Here is a 14,776-nt window from a genome sequence, read left to right as displayed (position 1 = left end):
TGATCAGTCCTGCACACCGGCTTGGAGGAATTTTAGCCCATTCCTCCATACAGAACAGCTTCAACTCTGGGATGCTGGTGGGTTTCCTCACATGAACTGTTCACTTCAGGTCCTTCCACAATATTTCGATTGGATTAAGGTCAGGACTTTGACTTGGCCATTCCAAAACATTAACTTTATTCTTCTTAACCATTCTTTGGTAGAACAACTTGTGTGCTTAGGGTCGTTGTCTTGCTGCATGATCCACCTTCTCTTGAGATTCAGTTCATGGACAGATGTCCTGACATTTTCCTTTAGAATTCGCTGGTATAATTCAGAATTCATTGCTCCATCAATGATGGCAAGCCATCCAGATGCAGCAAAACAGGCCCAAACCATGATACTACCACCACCATGTTTCACAAAATGGGATAAGGTTCTTATGCTGGAATGCAGCGTTTTCCTTTCTCCAAACATAACGCTTCTCATTTAAACCAAAAAGTTCTATTTTGGTCTCATCCGTCCACAAAACATTTTTCCAGTAGCCTTCTGGCTTATCCACGTGATCTTTAGCAAACTGCAGACAAGCAGCAATGTTCTTTTTGGAGAGCAGTGGCTTTCTCCTTGCAACCCTGCCATGCACACCATTGTTGTTCAGTGTTCTCCTGATGCTGGACTCATAAACATTAACATTAGCCAATGTGAGAGAGGCCTTCAGTTGCTTAGAAGTTACCCTGGGGTCCTTTGTGACCTTGCTGACTATTACACGCCTTGCTCTTGGAGTGATCTTTGTTGGTCGACCACTCCTGGGGAGGGTAACAATGGTCTTGAATTTGCTCCATTTGTACACAATCTGTCTGACTGTGGATTGGTGGAGTCCAAACTCTTTAGAGATGGTTTTGTAACCTTTTCCAGCCTGATGAGCATCAACAACGCTTTTCCTGAGGTCCTCAGAAATCTCCTTTGTTTGTGCCGTGATACACTTCCACAAACATGTTGTGAAGATCAGACTTTGATAGATCCCTGTTCTTTAAATAAAACAGGGTGCCCACTCACACCTGATTGTCATCCCATTGATTGAAAACACCTGACTCTAATTTCACCTTCAAATTAATTGCTAATCCTAGAGGTTCACATACTTTTGCCTCTCACAGGTATGTAATATTGGATCATTTTCCTCAATAAATAAATGACCAAGTATAATATTTTTGTCTCATTTGTTTAACTGGGTTCTCTTTATCTACTTTTAGGACTTGTGTGAAAATCTGATGACGTTTTAGATCATATTTATGCAGAAATATAGAAAAGTTTAAAAGGCTCACAAACTTTCAAGCACCACTGTATGTACAATAACATTTGTATTTATTTTTAGGCCTGCTTCTATTGAGGTTTGGATTAAACCCACTCAATAGCCAGTTAAACAGGCTAATAACTATGACTAAATAAAAAATAATAAATACCATAATGCTGGCTTGTGATTTCTATTTCTGTAAATAATAATAATAATAATCATCACAGAATCCCTGGTTATCCTTCATAGTCCCCTTTTTTGGGAGCCGTTAATCTATATGCCTGAGTTGAAATGTTAGGATTTTTTTTAAACATAGTTTAATTTATATGATTTCCTACATTATTATTAGATACTCACTGGCCACTTTATTAGGAATATCCATACACCTGCTGTTTTCTGCAGTTATCTAATCAGCCAGTCCCTTGACAGCAGCACAATGCATCAAATCATGCAGATACACATCAAGACCTTCGGTTAATGTTCATTTCTTCAAACATCAGAATGGTAAAAATTGTCATCTCAAAGTGTGACTTTCTTTCACTGTGGAATAGGTGTTGGTTTGAGCCAGATGGACTGGTTTGATTATTTCAGAAACTGCTGATCTTCTGCGGTTTTCACACACAACAGCCTCTAAAGTTTACACAGAATGGTGCGGAAAAAAAATAATAGATTGAGCAACAGTTCTGTAGGTGGAAATGCCTTGTTGATAAGAGAGGTCAGAGGAAAATGTCCAGTGGTGGTTTTCCCAAAAGCCTCTAACGCTAAGAGCGTCTTATCTAGGACAGACAATGTTCATTGTGCTGCTCGTTCTACTATTTAACGATGATCTTTGTGCTGTGATGCTTTTGGGAAATGTAGGCCAGATTGGTTTGAGCTGCCAGGAAGGATATGGTAACTCATAATTCTTTACAACTGTGGTGAACAGAAAAGCATCTCAGCATGCAACAGCAGATGATCACACTGGGTTCCACCCCTGCCAGCCAAGAACAGGAAACTTAGAAACAAGAACAAGTTCCTATTAAAGTGGCCAGAGTGTGTACATACGAATCTTCCAGTTCTTGTTGTTTTTTATATATAAAATAGAGAAAAGAACACTATAAGGTTTTTGAATTTATCTCTCTCACAACCACCCTTAACTCTTTACCCCTTAAAGCAGTTGCTATAGCCACCCTTGTATATGTATATACTGTTCACCCGTAGAACATATTTACAAGAAAAAAAAAGTCGTCAAATGTCGTCATTATGGTGCATACACAGGGTTGTCATATGTCGTCATTATGGGATATACACGGGGTCGTCATATGTCATCATTAAGGGGTAAAGAGTTAAAGGTTCATTGTTAATTCCTAAAAAGAAAAAAGTTACAGGGTTAAGCAGAACGACGTACTTATCCAAAGAACCCTCTAGAAATCGTTTGTTTCTAACAGTATATGATTTACCAGCTGTAAGTTTCCATGAAACTCTTGCGACATGATATACAACACAGCTGCTTGATTGTTTTAAAGTTTAGCCTTTACATTCATCCATCCATCCATCCATCCATCCATCCATCCAGGTGAGGATAATGTGTGTTCCTGATGACCAAGTACATCTGTAATTCAACAAAAGAATGTAGGTTTACCTCAAATAAACTTCCAGTTTGAGTAATAACACCAAAATGTGTGGCTTAAAAGTGAAAAATTGTAACGCCAAAAACGTGGATAACAACTCATTGAAAAATGAACAAATGCATGGTTTAAGTATTGTACATAAAGAAGGCCTAAGTGATAAACTGGTGACAAAGTGCATGAAGTGTAGTTTTATTTTCAAAAAGATAGAGTACAAATAGCCTCCATTTACATTAGAGTTGGGTCTTATTAAATCCGAGATCATAAAATTATAACAAACTACAAATAAAGGCTTCTGTAAAATTTTAAGAATTACACAAATCCACATTTTAACCCAACTCCATTAACCAGTTCATAAACACACAGGACAGCACCATCTACTGATTCAACCATTACAGACAGAGCAATGACATACATATTACTCTGTTTCAGTCTCTGTGTAATATAAACACATTTCCAGGTCTCTCGCACTGTCTGCAGGTGAATAAATTACACTTTAGGCCTTTAAACAGCAGGTTGCAGGCGGTTTGGTTATTTTCGCTGAGCCTCGATTTTCTGAAGCAGCAGCTCCATTTGCAGATTCAGGTTGGGCTGACCCTTTTTGGTCTTCTTCTTCAGCAACTGATATGTCGCCATTTTCTTTTCCTTGTACCTTTTCAGAGCTTCCTCTCTCTGCGCTTTGTCTTTCAAGTATTCCTAAATCAAAACACAAACATTTGTGTGCATTTACATACAGGTACAATGATACAAAGAAGATCTCCCTTCTTTCAGTAAGATGATCCCAAACTGTATTCTGCACATATTAAAACTGCATGGTTCCGAAGTAAAAGAGTCCGGGTGCTAAACTGGCCTGCCTGCAGTCCAGATCTGCCTCCCATTTAAAACATTTGGCGCATTACGAAGTGCAAAATACGACAAAGGAGACCCCGAACTGTTGAGGAACTGAAACTGTGTATCAGGCAAGAATGGGAGAACATTTCCCTTTGAAAACTATAGCAATTGGTCTCCTCAGTTCAGAGTGTTGTTAAAAATAGAGGTGATGCAATACAGTGGTAAACATGCCCCGTCCCACCTTTTTTGAAACGTGTTGCTGACATCAAATTTAAAAATGAGCATATATTTTTCAAAAAAAAGCAATAAAATTTCTCAATTTCAACATTTGGTATGTTGTCTTTGTACTATTTTCAATTAAATACAGGGCTTCCATGATTTGCAAATCGTCATATTCTGTTTTATTTATGTTTTACACAGCATCCCAACTTTTTTTTTTGAAATTGGGGTTGTATGTGAACAATGAAATGTAATTATTTTCATGGTTTAACAGAACAAAGGCCTTCTAATAAACTACCGTTTTTCCTCACCTCTTTTTTCCGTTCTCGCTCCTCTTTTTTCCTTTTATATTCCTCCATCATCCTCTGGTTGGAAGACATTTTCTTCCATTTCTTTTTCCCAAGTTGGTCCTGACCAGAACTGCTGACACATCAAGACAATGCTTAGACACTGGCATTACAATATCTCATGCTGCTACAAGTAAATGACACCATACGGTACGTATAACAGAAGAACAGATTTAACACTTGGTTGAATGCAAGTGCAGGGTTTGATCACTGATTATTCTTCTTTGCGTAACTCAACTCATCTCTCATCTCATTATCTCTAGCCGCTTTATCCTGTTCTACAGGGTCGCAGGCAAGCTGGAGCCTATCCCAGCTGACTACGGGCGAAAGGCGGGGTACACCCTGGACAAGTCGCCAGGTCATCACAGGGCTGACACAGACACAGACAACCATTCACACTCACATTCACACCTACGGTCAATTTAGAGTCACCAGTTAACCTAACCTGCATGTCTTTGGACTGTGGGGGAAACCTGGAGGAAACCCACACGGACACAGGGAGAACATGCAAACTCCGCACAGAAAGGCCCTCGTCGGCCACGAACCCGGACCTTCTTGCTGTGAGGCGACAGCGCTAACCACCACACCACCGTGCCGCCTCTTTGCGTAACTATGACTGAAATTGTTTCATGAACTCTTACTACATTCTGAAAAACAAAATATTACTACTTTGCATTGCACTTTGAAAAATCTATTTAAAATTGTAAAATCAGTAAAGCACTGCAAATGTGCATTAACAAAGATAGTAAGAATCCCAACATTAATGTTATTTTGCTTATATTTACTGTAATGAACAGCCCAGACGCACACCAAGTGTCAATGCTTAAAGCTAGACTGCCTTTCAGATTTTTCAACTTTAGGTCATAAAAAGAATTTTCCCCAACCAGGCCTTTAGATTACACTAATTTGGGCACATCAAAGGAGCAAAGCGACTGCGCGAACAAGCGTAGCGAGTGAGGGGCAGTGTTGCCACATACTAGGGATCGACCGATATGTTTTTTTCAGGGCCGATACCGATACTTATGGAATTGGGATGCCGATAACCGATATGTGCAACCGATAAATGTAAACATTATAATTCACATGAAATTAAACATAGCACACACTGACAGACCTTCATATCCATGAAATGTATGTTTAATTGTAAAATTGAACATGAAATTTTGTGCAAGATGCCAGCAGCATTTGTACAATAAAGTCAAACATTAGTTAGAATAAAATGAGAAATAAAATAATAATAAAATAAATATTCACCAATAAAAAAAATAAATCACTCCCTACTATATTACAGCTCACCATTTTCAGTGGAAAATAAATGAAAATACACTCTGGATTCTTTTACACTAAGAACTAAGTAAGACTTACCAACTTCAAGTAGTTTTTAAATAACAAATCAAGTGTAGGGAGCTGTCTGCAGCATTTTTTAAAAAGTAAAATCAAACATAAAGTAGGCTATCACTCCCTATTATGTAACAACTTAACAAGTAACCATCTACATTCTAATGCTTTTAATGCCCAAGCCTAATATTCCCAATTTAGGAGGATTATATTGTAGTGAAGGAAGCATTACATGTAGTTTCAGCGAGACTAGTTGGTTGTAGGCTAATTCAAGTGCTTCTTTCCGTAAGCTAAGTTTGCCTGGCTACACAGATGCAAATGGACAATTTTAACGAGTAGTAGATGAAGAATGTAAACATATAATGATGTTGTGCTTTTGCAACTTGTGTGTTTGTGACTTATTGCGGCAAAAGCAGCGCGTCCTTACCTTGAAGTGGGATCTGCTTCTGCCCGAGTGCCCATACGGCCGCCTTGAAACAGTTCACAGCGTTTAGCTACATGTGTTGATTGGCTGTATCCCTTGTGCCGCTTCTGCCCGAGTGCCCGTACGGCCGCCTTGAAACAGTTCACAGCGTTTAGCTACACGTGTCGATTGGCTATATCTCTTGTGCCAAACACATCAGATGTTGTGGTGGGCGGGACTGTGTTCTTGAACTCAGAGAGGCGAGTGCAGGAAAGGACGTGCAGTGACCGTCGCGTTAGGAACGAAATGGCTGCAAAAAGGCATGTTATCGGCATATCGGTGAAAATTATGGCCGATACCGATAACCTTAAAAATGCAGAATATCGGCCCGATATATCAGCCAGGCCGATTATCGGTCGACCCCTACCACATACTGCTGACGTTTTCCAGCCCAAAATATGTTCAAAACCCACCAAAATGCACTTAAAACCGCCCAAAATGTAAAATGTACTTGATGCCTATCTTGTAAAGTAAAAATATGCAGCTAAAGACCAGTATACTATTTGTAAATCGAACAACAATGCAAACAACTTCTAAATAGCAACATGAGACCGTCAGTGCTGGAGGTGAAAAATCTGCCGTCTGGTACTCGGCTCCGTGTAGTTGAATCAGATTATAACTTTGCAATCACCTGCTGTGTTCTGAATCCTACATGCACCAGTAGGTGACGCACACGCAGAATATTATGTAGGCTATGTTAGGCTACGATGCATATCTAACATCTGCATTGCTGAGGTTATTTATTTTTTATTTGTCTTTTATTTATTTATCCTGTTTGTTTTATTAATTTTATAGGCCTAGTTATTCTGCTTAATTTATTTTTGTCTACATCCATGTATTTTCTTCATCTGTTATCCTGATTTTTGTGGATTTGTTAGATTGTACCTGTTTTATATACTTCAATTAAAAAAAAAAAAAAGTTGGGCTACGATGCATGGCTGAATGTAACATGAGAAGAGAAAATGGAGAATGGATTGCGTCATTCTTATTTACTAGCTTATGAGTTCAGTTTCTGCACTACATTACACACATTCATATTAGTCTTACAGTTACGGCAACATTTTTTTGTTTAAATAACACTTAATGAGATTAATGTTTATTGTTAATGATTAATTTAGGCCAATGCTCGATTTTGGTTGTTTAAAATACCTAAGGGGTGCTGGGTAAACTAGGTCTCTGACTTGCCTCAGTTGACCAAAGAGAGCTGTTTTTCCTGATTTCCTTCGCATATTCAAGGACATCATTCGGCTTAGGTGTTTACATTCTCTCCAATCTCTGCTTTCTAGTGGTAGTGAAACTATTGCCGCTTTTCCACTACCAACGCGGCTGAGTTGGGCTGAGCCGTGCCGTGCTGAGTTGGGCTGAGTCGAGCTGAGTGGGGCTATTGGAGTTGCATTTCGACTACAACCGCGCTGAACCGTGCTGGCTGGAAGTGGGTGGACACATTGGGTGGAGTTAGCAAAAGTGGGTGGACGTCACGTGATGTCGTTAGGCAGCGCAAACAGTGACATCAGTGAGCTTTTAAGCGGTAGTCTCACGACCCGGATAGTAAACAAACATGGAGGACATGGAGTCGTTAGTGTTGCTGGTCTTGGTGCTGTGGCTTGTTGTCACCGACAACGCCAACAGATACTGGCAAGAGCGTATAGATGAGGCGAGGCGCATAAGGCTTCAGAAATTCTCGTAATTCTTCTTCTTCCAGGTTTACGGTGTTTACAGATCCCAGTGTGCTCGCGGGGTGTGTGTGGGCATGTGAGGACACTCCTCCTCACCAATCAGTGCACAGGGGAGTGTCTCCTCACGCCCCTAGCCCCACTCGGCTCGGTTTGGCTCGCTTCAGCCCCACTCCAAAACCGTGCGAGTTTTGGGTGCTAAGCAGGGTTGAAGCGAGCTGAGTCGTGCTGCTCTAAGGTAGTCGAAACGCGAGCCATGTCGGGCTGAAGTGAGCTGAAGCGAGCTGAAAAAGGGTAGTGGAAAAGGGCCATAAATAAACATCTGATAAAAACCCGCCGAACTAACGTCAAACCCGCCCAATTTTTGTTAACCAGCCCAAGCCATTTTTTGCCCGCAAAGTAGAATTCGAAACCACCCAATCTGGCAACACCGGGAGGGGGGTTCCCCCCCTTCTGCACGCAGAAGAAAATTTCTGATTGCAGGTTAAATTTCCTCTCTCACAGAGGTTTCAGATGTCCCAATTGATCAGAATGATAGTATGAATTTTTGCCTTTTTTGAAGCAGGTATAGACGGCGGCTCTCATAAGTATCGCTTAGCTTGTTGTGCGAGCGTCCTGTAGTAAGGGGCCGTCCACGCGGCATCGTGGCTTCCAGAAAATCAAAGCAGAAACGCTAGCATACGAGTCAATGGCAGATGCCTTAACCAATCAAACCTCGGGAATCCAACTTCCGCCCATCAGGAAAGAGACTGGTACCTTTCTGAGTGGGTTATAGGCAGAGGTGGAAAAACTGGATTGACAAAGTAAAAGTCCTGCTTAGGTTTTCCTTCTGCCTGTGCTCTCAACACAGGTGATTTCACCAATTAGCTCATCAACCTGGCTTAGGGGATGTGGTAATTAGGATCAGCTGGTTCATTGAATTGGCTGGAGCAAAAATGTGGCAGGGTTTTTACTTTCTGCACCCGGGTTTTTCCACCTCTGGTTATAGGTAATGTTCCGTCGCTTGCTTGACATTTTCGGTCGATTTTGGAAATAACTTAATTGTTTTGCTCGGAAATCGGAACAATCAAGGTGTGATAAAGATGCGTATCAGCCCTTTTTTCCTTGATTAATTTGGGGATGCTAATTTGGGCGCATTTAATTTGGACACACGGTTAAACGGCCTGGCCAAGGTGTAATTTAAAGGCCTGCCAACACCCAGTTATTTTTGTTTCGTGGACTGAAAGCTACTGAATTCGAATCACAGACTTCCAATTTTATTATTATTTATTTTTTTAAATAGAAGAATTAATGGATTTACGGCCACGTGGCTCTAAATTCTCCGTTATTTTTCCTGCTTCACCATGACCCAATTCAAGATACTACATCATGCATCACGTGGTGGGCTTTCCCCATTCGCACAAGGCATTGTGGGATACAAATTTGAAACAGGAGAGAAAAATGGAGGATGTGAGTGAGTGTGCGAATGAAACGTGAAAGACCGACTACGGTAACGGAAAGCAAGAAGAAAAGATGTTATGTTGCGAAGGAAAGGAAACGCAGGACCAAACTAATAAATATCGGCGCTCAGCGAGCACCTCGGTGTGATCAGCTGTTCGTTTAGCGACAGAATGATGGAACTGTCAGTGCACACTCAAAGGTAAACCTGTAGATGGCAGTAATGCAACACTGTGGATGCCAGCTGCCATAAAACCCAAAAGAAGGAGGAAAAGAAGGTAAACCTGCGCATGCACACACTGGACTTCCTCTGTCTGCTTGACTGCGCAAAACAAGCGACTTCATGCACATTATTTGCTCGGGAATCTCCTCAAATTAAATAACTTCCCCGCCACAGAATGGTCTGGTTTTTTTTTTTTTTTGAGATTATAGAAATAAACATACACATCACAATGACCAAATTTCAGAGGGAACTAAATTTAACCGATTTTATGAAATCGAAAGGCCGTCTAGCTTTAATGTTTGCCCAAAGAGCTGACATATGACTATTAGATAAAGATGGTACAAAGCTATCAGACACAAATGCATCATCTTCCTTTCCTGTTGAATTTTATTCACGTCTGGCCTGACACTTTTAGCAAAAAAGTCTACATTTCAAGTGTCTCCCATCTCACAGTAAAAAGGAGTCAATTACAATCGATTTACAGTTATTATAGCTAAAAAGTGTACACTACCGTTCAAAAGTTTGGGGTCACCCAGACAATTTTGTGTTTTCCATGAAAAGTCACACTTTTATTTACCACCATAAGTTGTAAAATGAATAGAAAATATAGTCAAGACATTTTTCTGGCCATTTTGAGCATTTAATCGACCCCACAAATGTGATGCTCCAGAAACTCAATCTGCTCAAAGGAAGGTCAGTTTTATAGCTTCTCTAAAGAGCTCAACTGTTTTCAGCTGTGCTAACATGATTGTACAAGGGTTTTCTAATCATCCATTAGCCTTCTGAGGCAATGAGCAAACACATTGTACCATTAGAACACTGGAGTGAGAGTTGCTGGAAATGGGCCTCTATACACCTATGGAGATATTGCACCAAAAACCAGACATTTGCAGCTAGAATAGTCATTTACCACATTAGCAATGTATAGAGTGTATTTCTGATTAGTTTAAAGTGATCTTCATTGAAAAGAACAGTGCTTTTCTTTCAAAAATAAGGACATTTCAAAGTGACCCCAAACTTTTGAACGGTAGTGTAAGTGTTGGCGCACATGGATTATATTGTGCACAATGTATAAGATCACTGATTCTGGTGAACTTGTATAACAAATTACAAACCTCTCAATCTGTGATGTCAGTGGTCCTTCATTCAATAAGGCAGATGATTTCTCAGGGCTTCCTGTCTCAGAAGTCCTTGTGACAGAGCTAGAAAGGACCGACTCTTCTTCTTCCCCTGCATCAGCACCCCTTCCTTTCCTCCTGCGAACCTTGTTCAGTTGCTCTTCTTCGTTCAATCTCTGCTGTTCAGCCATGTAGAGGTGCTTCAGATGCTCGGGGTATTCCTCTTCTAACTTCAGCTGGGAATCCTTCATTCTCCATTTCTCCTTTCGCAGAAGTTTCTTGTATTCTTGTTGTACTTTTTGCTTCCTCTGGAAGGCAAAGCCCTGACCTACAGACATATGACTTTGTTAAAATCTGACACTGTTAAGGACAAAATAAAGAAATACAACATATATCAAAAAGACTTATTTTACTGGGCTTCAAATTAGATCTGGAAATTAAGAGGCGAGGGCGGCACGGTGGTGTAGTGGTTAGCGCTGTCGCCTCACAGCAAGGAGGTCTGGGTTCGAGCCCCGTGGCCGGCGAGGGCCTTTCTGTGTGGAGTTTGCATGTTCTCTCCATGTCCGCGTGGGTTTCCTCCGGGTGCTCCGGTTTCCCCCACAGTCCAAAGACATGCAGGTTAGGTTAACTGGTGACTCTAAATTGACCGTAGGTGTGAATGTGAGTGTGAATGGTTGTCTGTGTCTATGTGTCAGCCCTGTGATGACCTGGCGACTTGTCCAGGGTGTACCCCGCCTTTCGCCCGTAGTCAGCTGGGATAGGCTCCAGCTTGCCTGCGACCCTGTAGAAGGATAAAGCGGCTAGAGATAATGAGATGAGATGAATTAAGAGGCTCAAGGTAAAATTTAGAGACATCTTTCTTTTAGTTCTCTTTCCATTTATCTGTCAATTTTTGTCATGTCAGGCCATGTTTTGAATGGGTGCATTTTTGCATGATATAACCATTTTTGATGACTTAATTATACAGTCAGGTCCATAAGTATTTGGACAGGGGGGTTGCAAATCGACTATGTGGTACATTCTTAAAAAAACAAAATGCAATGGTGATCTCAGCAGCACCAAAAGGCCTGGAAGACCACAGAAAACAACTAAACTGGATGATCGTAGAATTCTTTCCTTGGTGAAGGAAAAAAAAAAAAAAAAAAAAAAAAAAACACTTCACAACATTGTGTCAAGTCAAGAACACTCTCGAGGAGGTAGGCCTATCATTGTCAAAGTCTACAATCAAGAGACGCAGTCATTGAATGCAAACACAGATGGTTCACGTCAAGATGCAAACCACTATTAACAGTGAAGAACAGAAAGACCAGATGAGATTTTGATAGAAAGCCTCTTCTAAAGCCACACCTAAAGTTTCTGCTATCTATCTATCTGATAGGTCTGTTTTTTTTTTTTTTGGTTTGGCCCCCCCCATCCAGTGATGGCCTCCTTCACTTGCATCAACATCTCTTTGGACTGTATATTGAGAATGCTGAATACAAATTGAACACTTGGAATCAACCCCAGACCTTTTAACTCCTTAATGTGTCATGAAATAACAAGGAAACAGACCACGCCTGGCTATGAAACTGCTTATCAGTCAAATATCTAAATGACCTTTAAGCCTGTGAAAATGGAATGACTATGTAAAACTTAAAGCTGACACTTCAATCACATCTTGATGGCTTCATTTTAAATCCACTGTGATGGTGAACTGAGGCAGAATTACGAAAATTGTGTCACTGTCCAAATACTTCTTGACCTGACTATATTTTTAATGATATATACACGTAAAAAAAATTACGATATAGCCTCCATGAACTATTGCATTTAACTGTATTTGATATTTCGTTAGGTTTGCTGATTTTCCCAATGTTTTAAATCCATGAATAAAATTAAATTTGGTTGCATTTTGGTCAAGCACAACAACAATAACAGATAGAAAATAAAATATTACATTACACGCAAGACACTGAAGATTCAAAGGCACTGAACGCCCAGCTACAGTGGTGCTTGAAAGTTTGTGAACCCTTTAGAATTTTCTCTATTTCTGCATAAATATGACCTAAAATATCATCAGATTTTCACACAAGTCCTAAAAGTAGATAAAGAGAACCCGGTTAAACAAATGAGACAAAAATATTATACTTGGTCATTTATTTATTGAGGAAAATCATCCAATATTACATATCTGTGAGTGGCAAAAGTAAGTGAACCTCTAGGATGAGCAGTTAATTTGAAGGTGAAATTAGAGTCAGGTGTTTTCAATCAACGGGATGACAATCAGGTGTGAGTGGGCACCCTGTTTTATTTAAAGAACAGGGATCTATCAAAGTCTGATCTTCACAACACATGTTTGTGGAAGTGTATCATGGCACAAACAAAGGAGTTTTCTGAGGACCTCAGAAAAAAAGTGTTGTTGATGCTCATCAGGCTGGAAAAGGTTACAAAACCATCTCTAAAGAGTTTGGACTCCACCAATCCACAGTCAGACAGATTGTGTACAAATGGAGGAAATTCAAGACCATTGTTACCCTCCCCAGGAGTGGTCGACTAACAAAGATCACTCCAAGAGCAAGGCGTGTAATAGTCGGCAAGGTCACAAGGGACCCCAGGGTAACTTCTAAGCAACTGAAGGCCTCTCTCACATTGGCTAATGTTCATGAGTCTACCATTGCTGCTCATATGCAGTTTGCTAAAGATCACGTGGACAAGCCAGAAGGCTATTGAAAAAATGTTTTGTGGATGGATGAGACCAAAATAGAACTTTTTGATTTAAATGAGAAGCGTTATGTTTGGAGAAAGGAAAACACTGCATTCCAGCATAAGAACCTGATCCCATCTGTGAAACATGGTGGTGGTAGTATCATGGTTTGGGCCTGTTTTGCTGCACCTGGGCCAGGACAGCTTGCCATCATTGATGGAACAATGAATTCTGAATTATACCAGCAAATTCTAAAGGAAAATGTCAGGACATCGGTCCATGAACTGAATCTCAAGAGAAGGTGGGTCATGCAGCAAGACAACGACCCTAAGCACACAAGTCGTTCTACCAAAGAATGGTTAAAGAAGAATAAAATTAATGTTTTGGAATGGCCAAGTCAAAGTCCTGAACTTAATCCAATCGAGATGTTGTGGAAGGACCTGAAGCGAGCAGTTCATGTGAGGAAACCCACCAACATCCCAGTGTTGAAGCTGTTCTGTATGGAGGAATGGACTAAAATTCCTCCAAGCCGGTGTGCAGGACTGATCAACAGTTACCGGAAATGTTTAGTTGCAGTTATTGCTGCACAAGCGGGTCACACCAGATACTGAAAGCAAAGGTTCACATACTTTTGCCACTCACAGATATGTAATATTGGATCATTTTCCTCAATAAATAAATGACCAAGTATAATATTTTTGTCTCACTTGTTTAACTGGGTTCTCTTTATCTACTTTTAGAACTTGTGTGAAAATCTGATGATGTTTTAGGTTATGTTTATGCAGAAATATAGGAAATTCTAAAGGGTTCACAAACTTTCAAGCACCACTGTAGTCCATGGGCGATCAGAGCGACCCAGAGCAGCCCATGGAATAGCTGGTGTTCAGTGCCTTGCTCAAAGGCACTTCAACCATTCCTGCTGGTCCAGGGAATCGAACCAGTAACCTTTTGGTCCCAAAGTTACTTTTCTAACCATTATGCCATGGCTTCCCCTCTCACTGTCTAAATACTTTTGGACCTGACTGTAAAACAAAGGGATTTGCAGAATCCTAAAAATCTAAACCTAATAGACAGATAGATAGTGAACCAAATTAAATAGTGCAAAAACTCTTACCTTCCTGTAAACTGCCCTGGAAAAACTTATTCACCGGATTCCACGTTTTCTTCTTTTTATTAACAGCTGACCGACGATTATCCGCATAATTCCTCTTCGTGTTTCTACCTTTAAATGAAGGTTTACCTTTAAAACGTGGATTTACAGGTGCCATTTCAAAAAGTCCAAATCACTGAATATCAACACAAAAACGCAAATCTCACCATGCTGCAAGATGACAATGTCGCACAGTGATGACGTATGCGTGACCAGCAGACGTTAGTAATCGAGCACGGAAGCAAATCCTTTATTGTGGGCAGGTTTAAGCAACTATATTGCAGATAAAATAAAATACTGCGAATAGAAACATGCTCAGAACTTAATAATAAACCAGGTTTATTTGCTTCTTTAAAGCAAACAGTCAACAAACACGGTTTTAGAGTAGCATAGTGTCTCCTGGGAGAAGAACTGCAG

General features: G+C 40.4%; 1 protein-coding gene across 1 annotated transcript; it reads right to left on the bottom strand.

The window, feature by feature from the left end:
* Positions 1-3,053: 3,053 nt before the first annotated feature.
* Positions 3,054-14,543, bottom strand: ccdc59 (coiled-coil domain containing 59). Its single transcript, XM_060903315.1, has 4 exons — positions 14,324-14,543; positions 10,524-10,854; positions 4,239-4,347; positions 3,054-3,573 (listed from the first exon to the last, which is right to left on the bottom strand). Exons 1-4 carry the CDS (start codon positions 14,475-14,477, stop codon positions 3,409-3,411), a joined length of 759 nt encoding a protein of 252 aa, XP_060759298.1. The 5' UTR covers positions 14,478-14,543; the 3' UTR covers positions 3,054-3,408.
* Positions 14,544-14,776: the final 233 nt, after the last annotated feature.

The sequence above is a fragment of the Neoarius graeffei genome, chromosome 21, assembly GCF_027579695.1.
Source record: "Neoarius graeffei isolate fNeoGra1 chromosome 21, fNeoGra1.pri, whole genome shotgun sequence".
In the NCBI taxonomy this organism is placed as follows: domain Eukaryota; kingdom Metazoa; phylum Chordata; class Actinopteri; order Siluriformes; family Ariidae; genus Neoarius; species Neoarius graeffei.
This window is presented reverse-complemented; position numbering and strand designations above follow the sequence as displayed.

What these genes read in the sequence shown, in the direction of transcription:
- ccdc59 (XM_060903315.1), bottom strand. Translation starts at nt 14,477, where the DNA reads ATGGCACCTGTAAATCCACGTTTTAAAGGTAAACCTTCATTTAAAGGT. An exon ending in CTGACATCACAGATTGAGAG is followed by an intron (nt 4,348 to 10,523) that starts GTTTGTAATTTG and finishes ATGTGTCAGCAG; the next exon opens with TTCTGGTCAGGACCAACTTG. An exon ending in AGCGAGAACGGAAAAAAGAG is followed by an intron (nt 3,574 to 4,238) that starts GTGAGGAAAAAC and finishes GTTTTGATTTAG; the next exon opens with GAATACTTGAAAGACAAAGC.